The sequence below is a fragment of the Cyprinodon tularosa genome, unplaced genomic scaffold (assembly GCF_016077235.1).
Source record: "Cyprinodon tularosa strain WSP-4 unplaced genomic scaffold, ASM1607723v1 ctg483, whole genome shotgun sequence".
Classification (NCBI taxonomy): Eukaryota; Metazoa; Chordata; class Actinopteri; order Cyprinodontiformes; family Cyprinodontidae; genus Cyprinodon; species Cyprinodon tularosa.
Window position 1 is genome coordinate 368075 of NW_024039211.1, and position 20329 is coordinate 388403.

At 36.3% G+C, this 20329-nt stretch overlaps 2 protein-coding genes across 2 annotated transcripts; one reads left to right on the plus strand and one right to left on the minus strand.

Moving 5' to 3' along the window:
- The first annotated feature begins 1534 nt into the window (after nt 1–1534).
- On the plus strand, nt 1535–5258 carry cart4 (cocaine- and amphetamine-regulated transcript 4). The gene is made up of 4 exons (XM_038302179.1): nt 1535–1667; nt 1757–1910; nt 3988–4071; nt 4532–5258. The coding sequence occupies exons 2-4, from the start codon at nt 1779–1781 to the stop codon at nt 4637–4639; spliced, it is 324 nt and encodes a 107-aa protein (XP_038158107.1). The 5' UTR covers nt 1535–1667; nt 1757–1778; the 3' UTR covers nt 4640–5258.
- A 7677-nt stretch (nt 5259–12935) lies between these two features.
- Nucleotides 12936–16663, minus strand: LOC119794562 (zinc finger protein 501-like). Its single transcript, XM_038302158.1, has 2 exons — nt 16415–16663; nt 12936–14319 (listed from the first exon to the last, which is right to left on the minus strand). Exons 1-2 carry the CDS (start codon nt 16488–16490, stop codon nt 13091–13093), a joined length of 1305 nt encoding a protein of 434 aa, XP_038158086.1. The 5' UTR covers nt 16491–16663; the 3' UTR covers nt 12936–13090.
- Between the last annotated feature and the right edge of the window lie 3666 nt (nt 16664–20329).

The window sequence follows — 20329 nt, forward strand, 5'->3', positions numbered from 1 at the left end:
CTTGATGTAAGGGCAGCCACAGCTGAGCCAGTGTGGAGATAGAAGTTTCTCACTGCTATGACATTTAGCTGTTAATGAAAGCTGAGATGAAAGCAGGTAGCGAACCTGTCGAGCTGCAGGTCGCAGCGCGATGCAAATCAGACGAGGAAAAGGGCAAAAACCTTTTCCTCCTGCGTCATGATTAAGCTCAGACCTGACCTGAGGACTATGACTATGAAAAAAAGCCACAACATAGCGTATAAATATAATATTACATTTAGTAATACATAATTAACAGGATTTTTTTTATGTATGTTGTTTGTATCTGTTTGTCATTTGCAGTAAATGTAGCAGAGAAGAAAAATGTTATCCTAACTCAATATGATATAAGTTAAAATTACAACAACCTAATTTCTAAATCATAGATAAAATAAAACTGTAAAAGCAAAAAAATATATAATTAGTTTGATTTCTATTCCCTTGCATATCATGATTTAATTATCACACCAGCAATGGTTTGCCCGATCCCACTCAGTAAGTTAACTTGGATATGCTAGCAGAGGGGGGTATTAAGTAATTTCATTTACTCTGTTTGTTTACTGGAGTAACTTTTTGATAAAAATATTGATTTAGAAGTAGTTTCGTTCTACATACTTTTTCATTTTACTGAATTATAGCAACTTTTACTTCAGTAAAAACTTTGAGTACTCTATCCACTGTGAGCAATTTTACTAAAAAAGAACCTAAAATACACCAGGCATAGGCAGGCAGTTTATTTTTCACTAAAATAAGTATTTTATTTGTACACAATCTTTGCTGTTTTAATGTTACTTTCATCTGCTGAGACATGGTGGTATAGGTAATATACAGTAAAAAAAAAAAAAAAAAAAAAAATATATATATATATATTTTTTTTTTTTTTCTATTCATGGTGGAACAGAGTACACTGCCTCAAATGAAAACATATATATATATCTATATATATCTATATATATCTATATATATATATATGTTTTCATTTGAGGCAGTGTACACTGTTCCACCATGAATAGTTTATACTTTCAGGTATGATTTTATATGCTATATATATATATTTTTTTATTTATATTCATTACTCTGTTTTAGTCTTTAAAACAAAACAGAATTTGTACATATCTTGATATTATGGTCTGTCTGATTTACTTCATTTTGAACAGTGAAACATTTACTCATTACTAGAGTAGCCTTTTTAAGCAAGTAATTTTTTACTCTCACTAGAGTAATTTATTAGCAGCTACTTTTTACTTGTATTTGATTAGAAATATGTTAATCCACATGAGATAGATAGATAGATAGATAGATAGATAGATAAGCAGTCATTGCAAATGATCATCTCTCTCTGATCCCCCATTGCTCAAAAGCCTCAAACCCTCAATCAAAGGAAGGTTTTTTTTTCTGATGAGCTGAATACATGAATAATTTGAGTGAGGAGCATCAGAGCATCAGGAGGAGGAGCAGCAGGAAGGGGAAGGGGAGACGGTATAAATAAAGGAGCGGGAGAAGCTGGGAGCCATGAGGAAAAAGGTGAAGAGCAGAAAACTTAAAGACAGAAAGATCCTATCAAGTACTGCGGAGCTGAAATTAGACGCCACAAATTAAAGAAAGAGAATATCTTTCTGAGCCATTTTAAATTGTTTGCTGTATTTAAAGTAGGTTCTAAGCTGTGATTTACGGATTAAAAAGCTATGCATTGGTGTCTTTAATCTGCAGGTTTTCATTCTAGTTCTTGACTTTTTAGGAAATCTAACAGGTCTTTGGAGATGGAAAGCCTACGAGTGGTCGTCTACCTGTCCGTCTTCCTTTCAGTGATGACATCTGTTTGTCGGGGTGAAAGGTCAACTGAGAACCAGCTGCCCTCTGCATCAGATGTGCCAGCCTTTGGACTTGAACTGGTGAGTTTATTCCACCTTCAGACCAGAACTGTGGTACTTTACCCTACTAAAAAGTTTTTTACGGTGTAATATTTAGTCTTAGCAGAACAAATCTAGTCCAATAAAACAAAATATTTTTTAAGTGAAGATGGTTAGTAAGACTTTGTGTGAAATGTGCATAAATGGAAAATATGTGAAAACTGTCCGGTTAATCTTGTGTGAAAGTTTTGGTAAATTCATAATGTATGATTTATTTTTAATAATTTAAAGAGGGCATATTATAACTTATATTCAAGTTTAAACTACCTTATTAATTTATGTTAGATCAATTAAAGATGGAATTTGCAAAAACATAACAGGATGATCAGTTTGCAAATTAGAATATAGTAAAAGGGTCAATGAAATAATGAACATATGAACATTTAAAAGAAAATGCTCAAAATGGGTTCAAGCAGTAAAACTACAAGATAAATTTTCCTTAATGATAAGAAATAAGGAAACACACTAAAATGCAAACATGTGCTGAAAGAAACAAAACAAGTCAAAATATGTTTAAAAATAAAAGGTCTTTATCAAAATAAAGTTTTGTATGAACTGTTAAGACTAATTTTACATCATAAATCCAGTACTCACTGTAAAAGTTTATCTGTACGAAGTAAATGAAAACTATTCTATAACAGTTTAATTAATCAGCAGCTGTATGTAAAAAAATTATCGAAAATAAAGTATAAAGTTTAATATCCCTTTGTATTCCCATGGCAGAGTGCTGCCACACTAAGTAGTCGGTTACAACTGAGTAGTGCATGGGGGACATTGTGAGCTTAGGGTCTTGCTGAAAGGGACAGTCTGAGTTTCTAATGGCGATCTTAATGCTTTTTTCAGCACAAACACCCTGCCATCTACCAGCCTGGTGCTGCATATTATGATTTGTTAAAACATATTATATATAAAACTATAAATCAGTTATAAATAAACGCTTGTATTGCTTTGATCAAATTAGTTTTATTCTGTAAAAAATATCAAAATTGTAGATTATTTCAGTCAATCAGTAGCTTTGGACTAAGATGTTTAGACATCTTCCATTTGTTACAAAATAAACATTTAAATAAGTCCCTTTTACGTTAGCTAAACTGCATGTGCATATACAGAGATTGGGATCTAAGGCTTAAAATGTTGGTTTATTAGTTAATATTTAGACAAAGATTCAGATTTATTTAATTCTGATCATGTTAAGATCAGTAAAGATCATTACAAGGTCATGAAACTCATGAACGCTGATGCAAAATCAAAATCAGTTTTTGGGTTTTGAAAACCCTCAGAATGTCCTGGTTCATTTCATAAGAACGTTTCACTCTGTTATAAACAAGTTTTCCTTGGTGTACATTGTTAGGATTTTTTCTAAACCTAACTTCTTTGTATATTTAGTCTGAGAGAAGCGGCTCCAAGTTAAGCTTGACCACATCTCACATTTTGTCATAAACTGTCATTTAAACTCGACCACCTCAGTTACCAAAATATAAAGTATGCGCCGGTAAACATGAAATAAAAAAACTGAAGAAAAAAAAAAGAAAATCCAAAATAATTTTTTTATTCATTTTTAAGCATGTTTTAAATATTAGCTTTGCAACAATTGCAAAGACATTTATCAATGCACAAGATTTCAGCAACATGCATAACAATTGGTTTGCTGTCATTGTAGGTAAGTATGCTTCTGGTTGCTGGTTGCTGTACTGAAGAAGTAAATTCCGCCATTATAATGAGAGGTTAATAATTAACTTACAAGATAAGAGGATTGCAAAAAATAAAATGAAAATAAAAATAAATTTCTGCAGCCCTGTCTTTGGAGTTCTTGCAGTTTTGTCTGCCAGGAACGTTGTCCCTTATCTTGCCGCCACTACAGAAACAAATTATGCAATCATGTATGTTTAAAGCTCATATAAAGACTGATTTAAGTGGTTTGTGTCTATGCCCATATGCCTATACTCTGAGTTGCCTATATGTGATCTTAACACCTCAGACAGATGCCACTTGCAGGTGTTAACAAGGTCTATTTGTGTTACTGACATGTTTGTGCCACTGTGTGCGTTTGCGTGAGCAGGCTGAAGCTCTGCAGGGTCTCCTGGATGAAGCTGACAGCAGAGTTGGTCTCTCTGTGGAGAAGAAGGCGAGCGTCATTCCCAGGGTGAGAACATGACTGATTGCTTTCAAAACTGACATGGCAGCAACTGTCATCCCAATATTACCAGCTGGACAAAAAGGTTGATAACTTCCTATGTATCTTTGACAGTTTTTTGTATAACTCAGCCTAGAGTTCTTTGATGTTTATTATTGAAATGTGTTTAATGTCACATTTCTTGTTTCATTCATTCTTCTTTGCAAAAACACCCACAATCAATTGCACCAACACTAACAGAAAATGAAATCATTCTGTTGAAACCTTGCATTAATAAATACAGCATTTTCAAGCTTGATAACACAAACATTTTATCATCAATATGTGAACAACTAAAGCAGAGAATTCATGAGCCAGTAGTTCATAATAGCTCCTTTCATTAATTGTTTAAAAAAATTACAGTGGGAGATTGTTCAACCATATAACATAGATGTTATCCTTTGGAAATAAATGTTATCTGTCCTCTTAGTGTGACGTAGGCGAGCGCTGTGCAATGAAACACGGACCTCGGATTGGACGGCTCTGCGACTGCCTCAGAGGAACGGCCTGCAACACCTTCTTCCTGCGCTGCTACTGATCCCTCACTCCCTTTATTATTTCCACCCTCATAAGAAGGTGAAATATAACCGTTAACATATAATCAGGTCTGTTCTGTTATACGGACTTTAACTGTTCTCACAAAGATCAAAGTATGCACTGACACACACTCCTAGATTTGTCTGCGTGTTTGTTGTTTTAAAGTTTTTGTGTCTGTAATACAGAGTGATTTATTTTGTTAATAAAGATTGTTCATACAGCTCCTGGACTTTAGTGATGTTATGATTTTCATACCACATCTTAGGTAATTTATTTGCCTGACGAGTCAAACACAGACTGTTGAAGCATTAAATCATTGTGTCTTTAACACATAAATGTGGACTATTGTTTTTATGCTTAAACTATAAACAGCATCAAATCTTTAATTCAGGTTTTAAGTTATTAGTCTCCCCCTTATTTATTGTGAATTAATGTTTACATAAATCTGGAATTTAAATATGTCCGTTGTCTGTCCTATAAAGTTGTTTTAAACAGATGAATGTTATAGAGAGAAATGTTTGTTTGAAATATTCTTTACCCTGCTGATATGTATGATTTAGCCTGTGAATCTTTATCTTTTTTGCAATTAAATAAATGGTGGTGTACCACAAAGCTCAGTACAAAGTTCACTGTTTTTATGATCCGTCTCGTTTTTGTTTAATTCCACAATCACATTTATGTAATTTCTTTTTGCATGATCTTTTAGCTCTGTTGGATGGTTGATGACCATAAATAGTTATGGATTAAATGGCAGCACAATAAAAACATAATTTGGTTAAAGTTATTTGTTTCAGTGAAGTTAAAAAAAGAAAAAAACATGTTTTTAGATTCCTGAGTTTCTTAGATTCTAACTTTTAAGGAACTCAAAGTAAATAAATAAATTAGGTTATAGAAATACGTTTATATGTTTATATTTACCTGGTTTTATGATCCAATCTGAAGATTAAATCCATATTTTGCACATTTAGATTACAGACCATCTGTTTTCAGTTTAGTGTTGCTCTGCTATTAAATTTTCCCTTATTGCAACATGCTGAATTTCTATCCTAATGACAGCATTTGTTTTTGGCAGCTCTGTGTATGTGATACATCATAAGTAAGGCTAAATTTCAAAATTATTTTTTAAATTATATAGATATTAATTTCACTTTTTAGTCAAAATATATATATATAAAAAATGCTTTATGCCAAAAATCTAGGGAACCTTCACATATAGAGACATTAAACTCATCACTAAGTTTAGATGCATAAATCTGTAAAGACTAGCACCCCATCTAAGAATGTAAAGGTCTAGTTCTTTAATGAGTCTAGTCAGCTTATAATGATTTAAAGTGACAAATGACCTCTATTATTGCTTCTGATCTCTACAGCATTGTTAATGCTTATTTTACCTCAAACATATGTGACCATTTTATTTTATATAGCAGGTGGATTCAGTTCTGAACAGGTCATAGTTTTTCAACCTGGAGAGACAATTAGAAAATATGACATTTGTTTATACAGGTAACACAATCATATTCTTTAAAATATGTCTATCTAATGATTGCATGGACTCATTGTCTCTCTGCAATCAGTCACACCAAGCATGCATGTAGCGACAGTAGAGACGAAAACAGGAAGAAACCTCCAGCAGAACCAGGCTCAGTTTGAGCGGCCATCTGGGGTACAAGGAGACAGAAGCAGAAGAAGACATAAACTAAATAAGTTATTTGGTGCTTGGGCCAAGCAGAAGACTTTGATGTTGTGAATCAACATATGTATGATGAGTAACCTAGGAAAGGATTAGAGTAGTGTTCCCTTGGGACACAGGTGGGGGAATAATCCAGAGGATGGATGGGACTGAGAATAACCTGACAATGAGGGAGGAGATGGGCTGATGGTGGGTGAAAGTTTACTTGCATGCGGGAGAGAGAAGCTGGGCCAGGAGCTGAATGAAGGGGATCTTGCTAGATGATTGGCTTTGGAGAAAGTGCAGCCCCGAGCTGATTGGCTGGAGCTGAACAAGGAACGTCGCAGGTGGTTCAGGGGAAGCTGATAAGAGTTTTCCAGATTGAATTTTCGCTTAAGCTTCATTTGGCAAAAACATATTAAAGTGCAAACGTGTAAAATATCTTACAGAGGACCCAAAATGTCAGCGTAGCATAAGGAATGTTTAACAAAAATTATTTTAAAAGTAGAACCGGTCTCTGCTGAGGTCAGTGGATGAACTGAAAATACTGAGTTCACCAGGAGCCAGGCTGAGTTCTTAGTTTCAAAGAGTGATTTTTTTTTTCTTTTGGTTTCTTTGAAAGCCAAAAAGCAGCAGCTGCAGGATTGAAGCTGATGGCATGTTGGTTATACAGAGCCTATATGCTATATTAACTTTGAGCTTTTAACTCATACTAGTCCATCTAAATCATGCACAAAGTGGTATTTCAGTTTATCCATGCAAATCTGAATAATCCTCATTAATTTTGTTTTCCTAGGGCTGTCTTTACCCGCCCCCTCCTGGAAGCAAATATCCACTTTCTAAGGGGCCAAAGTTTAAGTAAACTTATCATCTCCAGGGGGTGAGTTGTTGTGCAAACAGCAGTTACAAAAAACAAAACAAAAAAACACACGAACATAAAATAAATGTCCTGAATATTATGTAGACCTGGAATTGACCAGGCTAATGGGAGCAGGAATAAAGGATTTTCTCAGTTTGTTTCTTTTATAATATAGCATATTTGTTTTTCTGTCCTGACGGTAACCGAGAATTCAGCCCACAGAGGAAGACGGAGATCAGTCAAATGGTCATAAGCTTCTTAAAGGACATGTAACCATGAAGGTTCCTCGTGTTCGAACTGATAAACGAAAGAAAGCATTCAGTGTGTTGGCTCCTACAGCGTGGAATCAGCTCCAGTAGCTCAAGATGTCAGACACTATTTCATTGGACTTATTTTGAGCGGTTCCTAAAGATAGACAACAAGCTTCTATGAAACAGTGTCACTGCTTTTAATTTTTTTTATTGTTTTATATTTGTGCATAATTAAAGCTACAGTGTGTAATTTTCAGCGACATCTAACGTCCAGACTGCAGACCGCAGCAACATGAACACCCCCCCCCCCCCCCCCCCCCCACCGCTTCTCCCCCCAAACAGTACGGCGAGCGTTACGGGACAAAATGTCTTCCACGACGTCCGCATCACCTACCTTCTCAAGTGATGAGGTTTGTTTACATAGATAATTTTAATACTGCCATCTATTGTTCAGTACCGTCTCAGTTCATCTCTTTCAACTTGCCGTAGTTACTTTCGAGCGTAATGGGCGATCTCGCAATCACTAGTTTGTTGGCTCTGCGCTGCCGTAGCGCAAAGATGTCTGCCTCCATGGCTGCGAGACCCGCTCCTATGTAATTATAAATAACGAATTCTAAGGCAACGCAAATATTAAGGTTAAGAGGCTGAGCTCGTAGATGATGATAAATAACATAGTTATGTATAATATATTACATTTCTGACTGTATATCCCTGTAATTATTACACACTGTAGCTTTAATTGGTTTTATTTTTGTAACCAGGTTGCAGTGTATTGCAGATCTCTGCCCAGGTCCCCCTTAAAAATGAGATCCAGATCTCAAAGGGGTTTACCTGGTTAAATAAAGGAAATTAAGGTCATTCATGTCATTAAGAGATATGCCACTGCCTCTACTATTGGATCCTGAGCAAGACCCTTAACCTCAATTGCTCCCCCAGGTGGCGCACAGTGGCAGCCCACATATCCCCAAGGAGACGGGTTAAATGCAGAGGTAAATGTCTCAAATATGAGAACAATAAAGTTAAATTATTATTATTAATTATTATTATTATTATTAAAACAGAACAAAAACATAGACATAGTAGAAAGACAATTCTGATTTTTGAAGGAAACTGACCAGAGCCAACAAATAAAAGCAAAAGTAAGAACGGATTCAATATAAAAAAAAAATATTAAACATCATGAAAACAAAATAGACCTTACAATTATGAAGCTTACAACAAAAGTGCATATGCTACTTAAAACTCAGTTTCTTTTCAATAGCTACTCCCAGGTATTTGTACCGTACCATCGAACACTGTTTGGTCATTGATCACCATTGGAGGGATCAAAGTCTAAACTAATTCATGTTAATATATCAAACTGATTATCCACTCTATTTTGAAAAGTAATTGACAACAGAGGCCTGTTTAGAGATTTATCTGCTAAGAAGTACACAATAAAAGAAATATCCCAAATTTAACAGTGTAGTTGTTGATGACTCTGACAGTCATTAGATTATAACGCTAATAAAAGGCGTGAGAAGACACAGCCCTGGGGAGACCTATTAGGATAAAAGAGAGGCTCAGATAAAACAACGTTCACTCTGACTCGTTTTCACATCTCTGTTCAAAAACGTCCAAAAACCTCTATCAATATTGAAAAAGTTCTTTAACTTAGGTGCCAAAACATATGTTTGGATGCAATTAAAAGCTGAAAAAAAGGGTAAATCAAAAGGCCCAGAGTGGGTCCACTTCACCTGTTTGCCTTATAAGCAAACTGGAGAGAGTCCAGCTTATCCTACATCACGTCTAACAACATCTCTCATGACAATTTCTCAAAATAAGAAGAGATGTCAATGCCACTGGTGTGAAATCATGAAGTCTTTTGCAAGTTTAGATTTTAAATCGGAGGTGATTCTGCTTATGCTTGCTCATTACTTCTGGTTTAGAGCCAAACGGTGCCATTGTCCAATCAGTGAGGTCTAATTTTCCCACTAATATCTACCTCTTTTATTAGGTTAATGTCATTGTGGCTGAAAACTTTGTCTCTGAATATGTTGTGTTTTTTTTGTTTTGTTTTTTTTTAAGATTTGTTGATGTGGTTTGCACTTCAGGGCCACCATAGCTATGTTATCATGTATGCCATACATCATGTTGTATTTTCCATGATGAATGAAAGAAACGATATGGGATGTAGTCAGTATAAAGGACAGTGAGAACATGTATGCCTGAAATTCTTTTTCATATCTTATAATCATTTCCTCAAGAGGACAGCCTGGATAAAAAATACTAAAATCTTTTTTTTTAATACATATGTTTCATTGTGTTTTAAGAGAATTAAATGTCATATTTTGCTTTGTCTAAAGTTATGTTGTTTAGACAGTTTAACAGCAAAAGGCCATTTGGAATACTTCCCACAGGAAGTGAAAAGAATGTGGTGAAGAACAGATGTTGAAGCTGTTCTTCAGTCACAGCTGGAATCAAAGGATGAAAATTCTGGAACATAAATATCTGATCAATCCTGTTAAAAAACAATTGAGGGGAAAAATTGAGAAATTAATTAAGTGTCTATAAGATAAAATAATATTTGCTTCATTGGTTGGATTAACAATTGTGTAGAAAGTGTCTAACTATGGCTGCATGTTTGAAAAGCTATTTTTTAATCATTTTCATCTGACATAAAATGATGCCCAGCTCAGAAACGTAAATGATTTGCAAATTTCTAATTATAGTGGGAGGAACCTGTATAAATGTCATCATTTTCAGGAAATGCTCACCTCCCGCTGTGCTTCCATTACCTGAACCGTCCAATCATAGTGAGCCTGGTCTGATGAAGAGAACCTTTAATACGTTGTTCAGACAGGCGAAGCTTTATCAACCGGAATCAGAAACAGGATGGCATTTAGCTTCCAGCTTCCAGTCCTCAGAGATAAGATGTAGTAATTACTGGATCCGACACCTAGACCGCTGGTTGAACTATAAGGAGCAGGCTAATACATCATAGATTCAATACGTGTTTTCTTACCCCTAGACCATTTAAAGAAAAACATATTTTCCTAAGTCAAAACCACAAACTTCAACGTATTTTTTGATTTTCTACATTAAAAAGCAAAAAAAAAAAAAAAAAAAAAAATTGTGCATGTTGTCAAATTTCATTTGAAATATAAAAAAAGCTAATTAATTAAAGAGTGCCTTGCATCTGTTTGAGTCAATATTTTTATTGTGTTTTATTATATTTATAGCATTCCATATTGGATTCTTTAGATACATAATGTCTGTTACGGCTGGCAGCCACATTTTTGTAGATTTAGATTAGTAGATTATCCTCTATTCTATCCAGATCATAGATTCTCCTCAACATTACCCCCAACATGTCCGCCAACTTCCTTTGTTTTTCATGCTGCTGTGGACATGGAAAAGACACATGGAAAAGACCTTCATAGACACATGAGAACATATCAAGAAGATGTGGAGACCTACAGTAGTGGTTAGGGCACTGCGCTTGGAATCCAGTGGTTCCGAGTTCAAGCCCCACTCCCACAGACTGCCACTCTGGGTCCCCGAGCAAGACCCTTAACGCCACAATGCTCCCTGGGAGCTGCACAATGGAAGCCCACTTCTCCCCAAAGGGCATAGGTTAAAGGCAGAGAGTGAATTTTCATTGCTCTGTACTTGTGAGAGTGTAATACAATAAAAGTTGGGGAAAAAAAAAAAGATAAGAAGTATCCATACTTTTGAAAAAAAAATGTATCAGAAGGGTCTAGACTTTAACCAAAACAACAGAATAAACAGGAGTCACTCTTTAAATCATAGTTAAAATATCCTTTGGGTCTAAAACACCACAGCTGCAAAAATAAAAACAAACTTCAACCTCACTGCAGTGTCTTAATGTTGCCACAAGGGGTCACTGCTTTCACTCTTATCACCTCCAGTGTTTCCCCTGAGTTCAGCTTTATATACAAACACTATTTTCCCCCAACTAATTGTCTTATTGTGAATAACAGGATTAAATCTCTATCTGAGGAGAATTCAATCTGATGTTGAATGTTTCCTTAATTAATTCAAATTAAGATGCTGTCATCATTTTAAACAAAGACAAGTTGGGTCAAGCAAAAGCACGAGCATATAAGTCCTCCTCAATGGAATGCAGATAACATGATTTAACATGGCAACCCAACATAACATCATTAGCAATAGCAGATAAAGAATATCAAAGAATATTTATAAGAAAAGAGAAAAAAGCTGACCAAGTCAACACTTCATTATGATTTAAATGAATTTGAGTTGTAGTCTAAACACAATACTAATTCACTGCCCAAATAAATAATGTGTGTGGAAAAAAAAAAGACATGGCAGCTAATCAAGATGAAATATAAAAACACAGCTATTGTTTACCAACTGAATTAACAAGGATTTATGAGCTATATTATAACAAATTATGGATGTCTATGAAAATAAAACTGGCCTCATCAATTAATATGAAAAGAAGACGTTTAGCTGACAGGTCAATATTTCTGTTCCTAAAGCTCCTTGTGAAACAATTTTTGCAAAGTTTACTTCCAAGACAACATAGAGATGTGTGTAATCAAAGGGGAAAACCTAAAAATGCAGCAAAAGAGAATAGAAATAAAAACATAACAACCTCTAGTTCCTAAAAGAAATAATCTTTTAAAAAATTATGAAAAAAGTAAAATAGCCATTTGAGGTCTCAGATAAAAAAGATGTTCAGAGCTGGAGTTAGTTTATAAAGTTTCTAACCTTTCTTTGTGAATCAGATGACTGGTTTTCCAGGTAATCAAACAGTGAGCCTGAACACCTGCAGTTACATAGAGCTGCTTATGAGCCCTTCATTGAGAAATAAAAATGTTCTAAATGTTTTATAAGATTCTTTACCTGTCTATATCTGCAAATGGAATAAAAAGAGTTAAATTAGTGAAATTAGTGGGAAGCAGTTAGATAAAACTAGCTTCACAATAAGCAAGACTGGAACCTGCTGTTTGTCACAGAATGTGCGTGAATGTAGTGGCGTGGTGTACGATGGCGTGGAGGACGCAAAACCTTTGGCTCCGTCTACGAAAACAGTTAAGGTGGGTCTATTTGACAAACCTCAGAATCAGAAAGGGATTCCTGTTCAGACAAAGCGGCAGAATCGGATCATTTGAAACCTGCTGTCAGATGGGGAACCTTTAACCCCGCCTCCCATAGCTACTGCGTTAGAAACCTCTATCTGTCTAACCAGACGTGTTTTCCCATGCAGCCCACAAGGGTCCGGCTTCTCCCTAAACAAGCACCAATTACGGCGAACTCAGATTTTGATCAGAAGGTTTTATTTTATTGATGAATTAACAGGTTCTATTGATCAATAGCTCTGTGGCAACCTTACAGCGCCCCACACTGGCACAGCTTAGAATTACAATAACATAATAGTTCGACTGACCTCTTCTTCGAATCTGTGTGTACACAGCCCTTGAAAAACTCTGATCTACATTTAGATAATAGAAAAAACATATCTAATTATCAGTGAACTTTTTTTTTTTTTAGTTATATCCATTCAATTTTCCTTATCAAGGGGGTTTTATTCTTTAAAAAACATGATAACTATTCTTCTGAGTTTTTTCAAACAGTCTCATCTGCTCCTTTAGACACAGTTAATATTGTCCTTTAGTTTGTTTTTCCGACTGGATATATAGTCTTTCAGACAGGTTCCTGTCCTTCATGCATTCTCATGTGAGAGTTTAAATATTTGCTTTTAGTGAAGCCTTCACCACAAACTGAGCAGCTGAAGGCCTTTTCTCCGCTGTGAACCTTGCTGTGACTTACAAAATCCTGCTTCCTTCTAAATATTGCAGAACAATCGGAGCAGCTGAAAGGTTTTTCTCCCGTGTGAATTCTCTGGTGCTCAATTAGAGTGTTCTTCCATTTAAAAGTAAGGTTGCAGACAAAGCAGGAGTAAGGTTTGGTTCCTGTGTGAGTCCTCATGTGACGGTTCAGACACGCGTTCTGTCGGTAGCTCTGGCCGCAGATGGAGCAGATGAAGGGTTTTTCACCTGTGTGGGTTCTCATGTGCTGCTTTAAAGTAAATTTCCTTTTAAAGGTAGCGTCACACATAGTGCAGCTGAAGGGTCTTTCTCCTGTGTGGATTCTCATGTGTTCCATAAAAGAGTTTTTCCATGTAAACGACCCGTTACAGATGGGGCAGATGAAGGGTTTCTCCCCTGTGTGGATCCTAGTGTGCTCCAGAAAAGTGTTCTTCCATCTAAAGGTGGCCTGGCAAAAAGAGCATGCGTACGGTTTCTCTCCAGTGTGGCCTCTCATGTGGCGGGTTAAACTCACGCTGTGTCGGTAGCTTTGACCGCAGATGGAGCAACTGAAAGGTTTCTCTCCTGTGTGGGTTCTAAGGTGTTGCTCTAAAGTATACTTTCTTTTAAAAGTCGCATCGCAGAAGGAGCAGCTGAAAGGTCTGCCTCCTGTGTGGACTTTTCTGTGTCTCAACAGACGTTCCCGCCGGCTGAATGCTTTGCCGCAATCACTGCAGGTGTGCAGTTTATGCTCGACGTCACAGATTGGATCACCTGATTTTAAAGCCGGTTGTGGTTCGCCGCTCTCCCCCCAGTTTCCTTCGCTGACGTCCGTCTCTGAAGTAACTGAACTTTCTTCTTCATGGTGTGATTCGAAACATTCAACAGGTTTTGGTTCCAAAGAGTCTTTATTCTCTTCAGTCTGGATGTGATGAAGCCTCGAAGGTCGAGGTTGTTCTTGTTCATCTTCATCTTCAATCTTGAAGGATGTGAACTCTATAATCTCAGCCTCCTCCTGTTCCTCTTTAATCTGAGGAGGCTTCTGGTCCTCCTGTTTCAGGTTAAGACTCCAAATCTGCTCCTCAGCTTCAAGCTCCTCTTTGATCACCAAAAGTTGGTGGACATCTGCAGGAAATAAAACACTGATTATAAAAGCTGCTTCATTTCTAAATAGAGAAACAACATTAACTAACTTATCCAATTCTAGCAACTCTTGGTAAACATGTAGTTCAATCCTTGTCTAATTATTCATCATTTCACTCTCATCAGGAGAGTAGATGAAAGAAGTGTTAACACTGTGATTTGAAATTATTATTTTAAAAACTTTAAGATTTAAAAAACAATAATTCAGCACATAGTTGATAACTCCTACTTCAAATCTGGGCTTTTAGGATAAGTGGCAAAAAGAAAAACAAACAAAAAAAGAAACGTGGGAGGAAATGCTCTGGTCAGAGAAAAAACCAAACCAGACTTTTTGGCCTAGATGTTTAGGCAGCAGCCTAAGAAGGGAGGCCCAGACTTCCCTCTCCCCAGCCACTTCTTCTAGCCCCTCTGGAGGAACCCCAAGGCGTTCCCAGGCCAGCCGAGAAACATAGGCCCGTCCACACGAAGACGAACCCTGGCCTAAACGCACAAATTTCTCACCAAACCAGCCTCTCATCCACACGAAGCCGGCGTTTCGGGGGTCTGTAAACGATCTTTTTTTTATTCAGCCTTCAGAGTGGGAAGATTCTGAAATGCCGTTTTCGCGTTTCCATCTTTACGCTCTAACCGCATATTTTTTTTTACACGCATGCGTCATAGCGTCGCCTCTAAACACGCATGCGCGACACAGTATCACAAAAACAATGGCGCCGTTGCTGCTAATGCTACTCACCCTGCTGTCGAGCTTACAACAGAATCTTCTTCTTCTGGAATATCTCCAGGAAGAACAGAGCAATATCGACGACATAGTTCAGCACCTGAATTTGACTGAACCACGAAAATGGACCCGCAGGGCAACCATGTATAAATATTAGTGCGCATGCCCAACATTTCGTCGCTTATTTTTGCTTTGGCACCACAGCGCCACTTACAGGCCTGGCATACATTTTGCAGCGTTTTCATGCATTCGTGTGGACGCTCACATTTATTTTACGTCTCCGTCTTTATGGCAAACGTTTTGGAAAATATCAGCGGTTCGTGTTCGTTTTGACTTCGTGTGGACGGGGCCATAGTCTCTCCAGCGTGTCCTGGGCCTCCCCCTGGTGGGACGTGCCTGGGTCATAGACAATCCAATCATTATAATTGAGAAAGCTTCCTGGAGAGGTGGCGAAACGTCTTCAAATCTTGGAAACCAAGTCCAGTGGATATTTTTTTAATTTTTACGGAATCATTATAAAAAAAAAAAAAAAAAAAAAAAAACATCCTAGAGGCAATTTCCAACTATAGCATTTTAACAGCAGAGATCTACGTTAAAACTATTATGCAAAAAGAACAGGGTAAAAAATGGTTATACTAACAATTGGTTCTAGACTTTAACAGAGGTACACTTGCTAGATATTTATTTTGTTTGTAATGGTACTTCCAACTCTTCTTGATAACTTTCTGTTGTTGCTGTGTAAAGTTCATAGAAAATAAAATGAAGTTGTTGATTCTAATGTGAAAAATACAAAAGGTTCGAGATGCAGGGATACCAATATATCAGGCTGTTGGTTCTGCACTGTTTACAAAAATAAAATAAGTAACATCCCTAATAAACTCCCACCCTGTGCATGAAGCTGCCCCTATAGTGAAGTATAGTAAAGTTTATTACATGGCCCTCGTTTTTTTTTTTGTTGTTGCAGTTTTTAATCCATGGAAATTTTGTATATTATTTCAATATTCATCATGTTCTGTTCTGCTTTTCTTTAAATCCCAGAAAGTCCATTTTAATTAATACATTATTTTGATAGTATGTTGTAAACTAGACCTTATAATAAGGTGTTATGTTTGTACACACTTTTTATGCTTTATTTTGTCTCTTCAACTGTAGTTGAATAATATCGAGGGTTGAAATTTCAACCCTGATGTCTTTCATGTAACCAGATTGCAATTCCCAAACAAAACATTTGGATTAGAAAGCAATGTTTAATTTTTCTTTCGAAATAAATAATATATATATACAGTTGTATCTCATAATCTTCCATATTAGGTAACTAAATAACCTGAAGGTGGGTTTCAATAAGGAAAACATGGTTACCGTTGGTTCTGACTGACTGATCAGAGGATTTTGGGCTCAAATTCTCCAGCGCTGAAAAACTCCGAGATTCAGACATTTTAACTGCAACTTCAGAGCAACCGTTGCATAAAAACACAACCTGCTCCCATATCAGTTCGCCTCTCAGATTCCGCAAACTGCGTGCCCTGGCTGCTTAAAGGCTAACCTCGATATCTCTGCATCTGACTGCTATATCCATAGAAACTACCGGAAAACAGGACGATTGTTTAGCTCAAGGGAATCACTTCCGTTGATACGAAGCACTTCCTGATTCCCTCCAAAATAAAAGCATGTAACGCTGGCAGGTCATGCAAAATTTCTTTTTTTGAAGAAGAAGAATCAAAGCATAACAAGGCATATCAAAGCAATTATACAAAATTGTAAATTGAATATCTTAAGAGTAGAATATGTATAATATAACAAATAGAATCATATAGAGAACCTATATACAATTAGAAAACAAAACTATCAGATCGTAGAACAAAATAATTAAATAAAATGAAAAGAAGAAAAACAAAACACAGAAGGACTCTTGAATTTTAAAGTAAATTCTCAATATATTGCATCATTTATTGGGCTCTAGGGTTTTTACAATGGGTTAGTCCTTATTTTAATAAAAGTATCTCACTCATAAAAATATTGAAAGATGGGGTCATTTATTGAAATCGACATTTATGTATGAAAAATATGGCCAAAAGACCAGTCTTCAAGTTAGCCTGGTTAAAATCCCCAGCAATGATGAAAACACCCTCTGTGTGCAGATTGGAGCTCAGAGATAGCCTGGTATAGAGTCTTCTTGGCCTCTTTAGTGTTTGCACTGGGAGGCACATAAACAGCCGTATTGCTAACAACACTGAACTCTCTGGGCAGATAGAACTGCCTGCAGTTAACAGTCAGAAACTCGATGTCTGGAAAGCAGAAACTAGCGACCGATTTACAGAAGACTGCCATGACTTATACTTATAAAACCTCTCCCGCTGTTGTGGTATTGAAGGATGTAATCAGTTTTAACACACACTAACCATCTTGTTATCACGAAAAAACAACTTTTGTTAATTAACTCGTGTTCTTGGGAAAACCACTGTAGAAAAGTATGGGAGGGACACGGCCGCTCTCAGCTTCCGTAAAAAAGAATCCTCAAACTGGATCATAATAGTTGGCCTGAGGAAAACAAAAAAAATGTGTTTCTCAGAAACGGATGTCAGTGATGGAAACTTGGAGGGGAAATATGGAGCAAAAGCAGGATTGGACTTGAACTTAATACCACATTTTCTGTTACAGGTCTGAAATATGAGTCGGTTAAGAAGCTACAGTACATAGCTGCACTGAATGTGGTAAATTATTTAACCAAAAGTCTGATCTCTTGAGGCACATCAGAGTCCACACAGGAGAGAAGCCTTTTAGCAGCACCGTCTGTAACGCATCTTTTTCTTAAAAGCATGTGTTGGTGCAGCACATCAATACGTAAAGTGGTCAGCGGTTGTGAAGGAAGATGCATGTTACTTCTCATATGAGGAGTCATACTGAAGAACAACCCTTCTCCTGCTGTATTTGTGGAAAAAAGTTTAGCCGTAGAGAAAGCGTGAAGTGACACATGAGACACCACACTGAAAAGAAACCCTCACACTGCTCTGTTTGTGGGCAACAGTTCGGCATGAAGGACAGCCTAACCTATCACATGACTCATCACATCTATCAAAAACCATACAGCTGCTCTGTCTGAAGCAAAACCTTTACTTTAAAAATAACCTTGATGGATCACATGAAAATCCATTCAGAGAAAAGGCCGTTCAACTGCTCCATCTGTGGCGCAGCTTTTAAAAGAAAACAAACTTTAGCAGAACACACAAAAACCAACTGTTTTATGTGTTCTTTAATTAGCGTTAAATTGAGATTTAACGCTAATTTTCCAGTCAGAGCATTCAAAACAGTCCTGGAGTTTCTCCATGGCGCCCTCAGACCACACTCGGACCTCTTTAACTGTTGGTTTAGCCCTAATCAGCTGGGGCTTATATGCAGGAATTAACATCACAGAGAGACGATCTGATAAACTGAGGTGGGGGCGGGGGGCTGCTCTGAATCCATCTTTGATGTTAGAGTAAACCAGGTCTAAAATGTCGAGTTGCAATGTCAACATGTTGATAAAATTAGGGAGCAGTCTTCAAGTTAGCCTGGTTAAAATCCCCAGCAATGATGAAAACACCCTCTGTGTGCAGATTGGAGCTCAGAGATAGCCTGGTATAGAGTCTTCATGGCTTAGTATTTTTATGTGGCAGAATGTAAATCTAATAAGTAAATGTTGAAAATGTTGATTAATTTTGTCTTAAAACAATATATATTTATTGTTAAATTGAATAAATCCTCATTTTGTGCAAAACACCATTATAACATAATTTAAAGATGTATCATGGTCAAATTCCAGCATCTAATCAGTTACTCTGCCTGGCTTCTCTCTGCTCCTGACCAATAGCATTCTCTTTTGCTACAATGGCTCTACTGTATAAAAAAAAAAAAAAAAAAAAAAAAAAAAAAATCTGTAATATTTTAATAAATAAATTTCCTGCTTAATTTCAGGCCATATTGTCACACAATTAATAAATAAATTGAGATTTAACGCTAATTTTCCAGTCAGAGCATTCAAAACAGTCCTGGAGTTTCTCCATGGCGCCTTCAGACCACACTCTGACCTCTTTAACTGTTGGCCATATTGTCACACAATTAATAAATAAATTGAGATTTAACGCAAATTTTCTATTTAAAGATAGAAACATCCAGACTATTTGATTGTATATACATGTTTATTTATGTGCAGGAGGTGTTTTCAGTGACATGTTAATCCTGTTTTCTGTGTCTTATTCATGTATTGAACAGTGGTAATTTTAGCCCTCAAAACCAACCCAGCTCTCATTGCTAATGTTCTTCCCTCCAGTGGGACCTTTGATTGAAATCGGAAATGTGTTTGACATTCAAAGAAAATTGCTAGAAACTAGGAACAGATGTTTCCATTTGCTCGTTTGTTACACTTCCTATGAATAATAGTCATTTAGAGCTGATCTCATTAATAATGTGCACTGCAAAAAGATTCATGTAGTGTATTAAACAACAAAGTAGAATTTAAACAAAGATTTATCTATTTTATGTAAGATTCACCCTTAAAACTAGTTATAATCACACTGTGAAATTCCTGTTTAAAGGGAGCTTTTCCTCTCCACTGTCGCTACATGCATGCTTAGTGTGAGAGATTGGTTTGTGTCAATGAGTCGATGCAATCATCTGGTTTTTCGTTAGATAGAAAACTTTGAATCAATTTGACTGGATGATCTATTGTACAGTAAAGTACCTTGAGATGACATGTGTTGTGAATTGGCATGATATAAAAAAACTAATTTAAATATTATCCTTAATTTCTTTTAATACATTTTTTAAATCCTGGGCAATATTTTGAAGGTAGTTTTAGATGTTCACCTGATAAAGTGTTCACAAGGGTGGATGTGCTATTGATAATAGTTTCCTGTCCAACCTTCATCATCATAAATTGATATCTAAACTTACAGATGAGAACAAATGCAGTCTCGATGTGATCAAACAACACAAAATAGGCCTTCAAGTCTCTGAAAAAAAAAAATTTAATTTGATTTAGTATTGAAATTAAGGGGGGATTTGTCATTAAATAATTTTATTCTATAGTACTTTTTTTCTATAGTTGTGTTAGATAGCTGTTGTTTTTCTATTTTCCTTCCATTTATACCTAATAACCCTTTTTCCTGTTAACAACTACAAAAAATGCTTTCCCCATATTTGAGAGGTCTCACTTCATTCTTCTGTACAACTTTAAGCACTTAGACTTCTGTGAAGTTTTTTTTATTCAGTAGTTTCCCCCTTAAAGGACAATAAAGG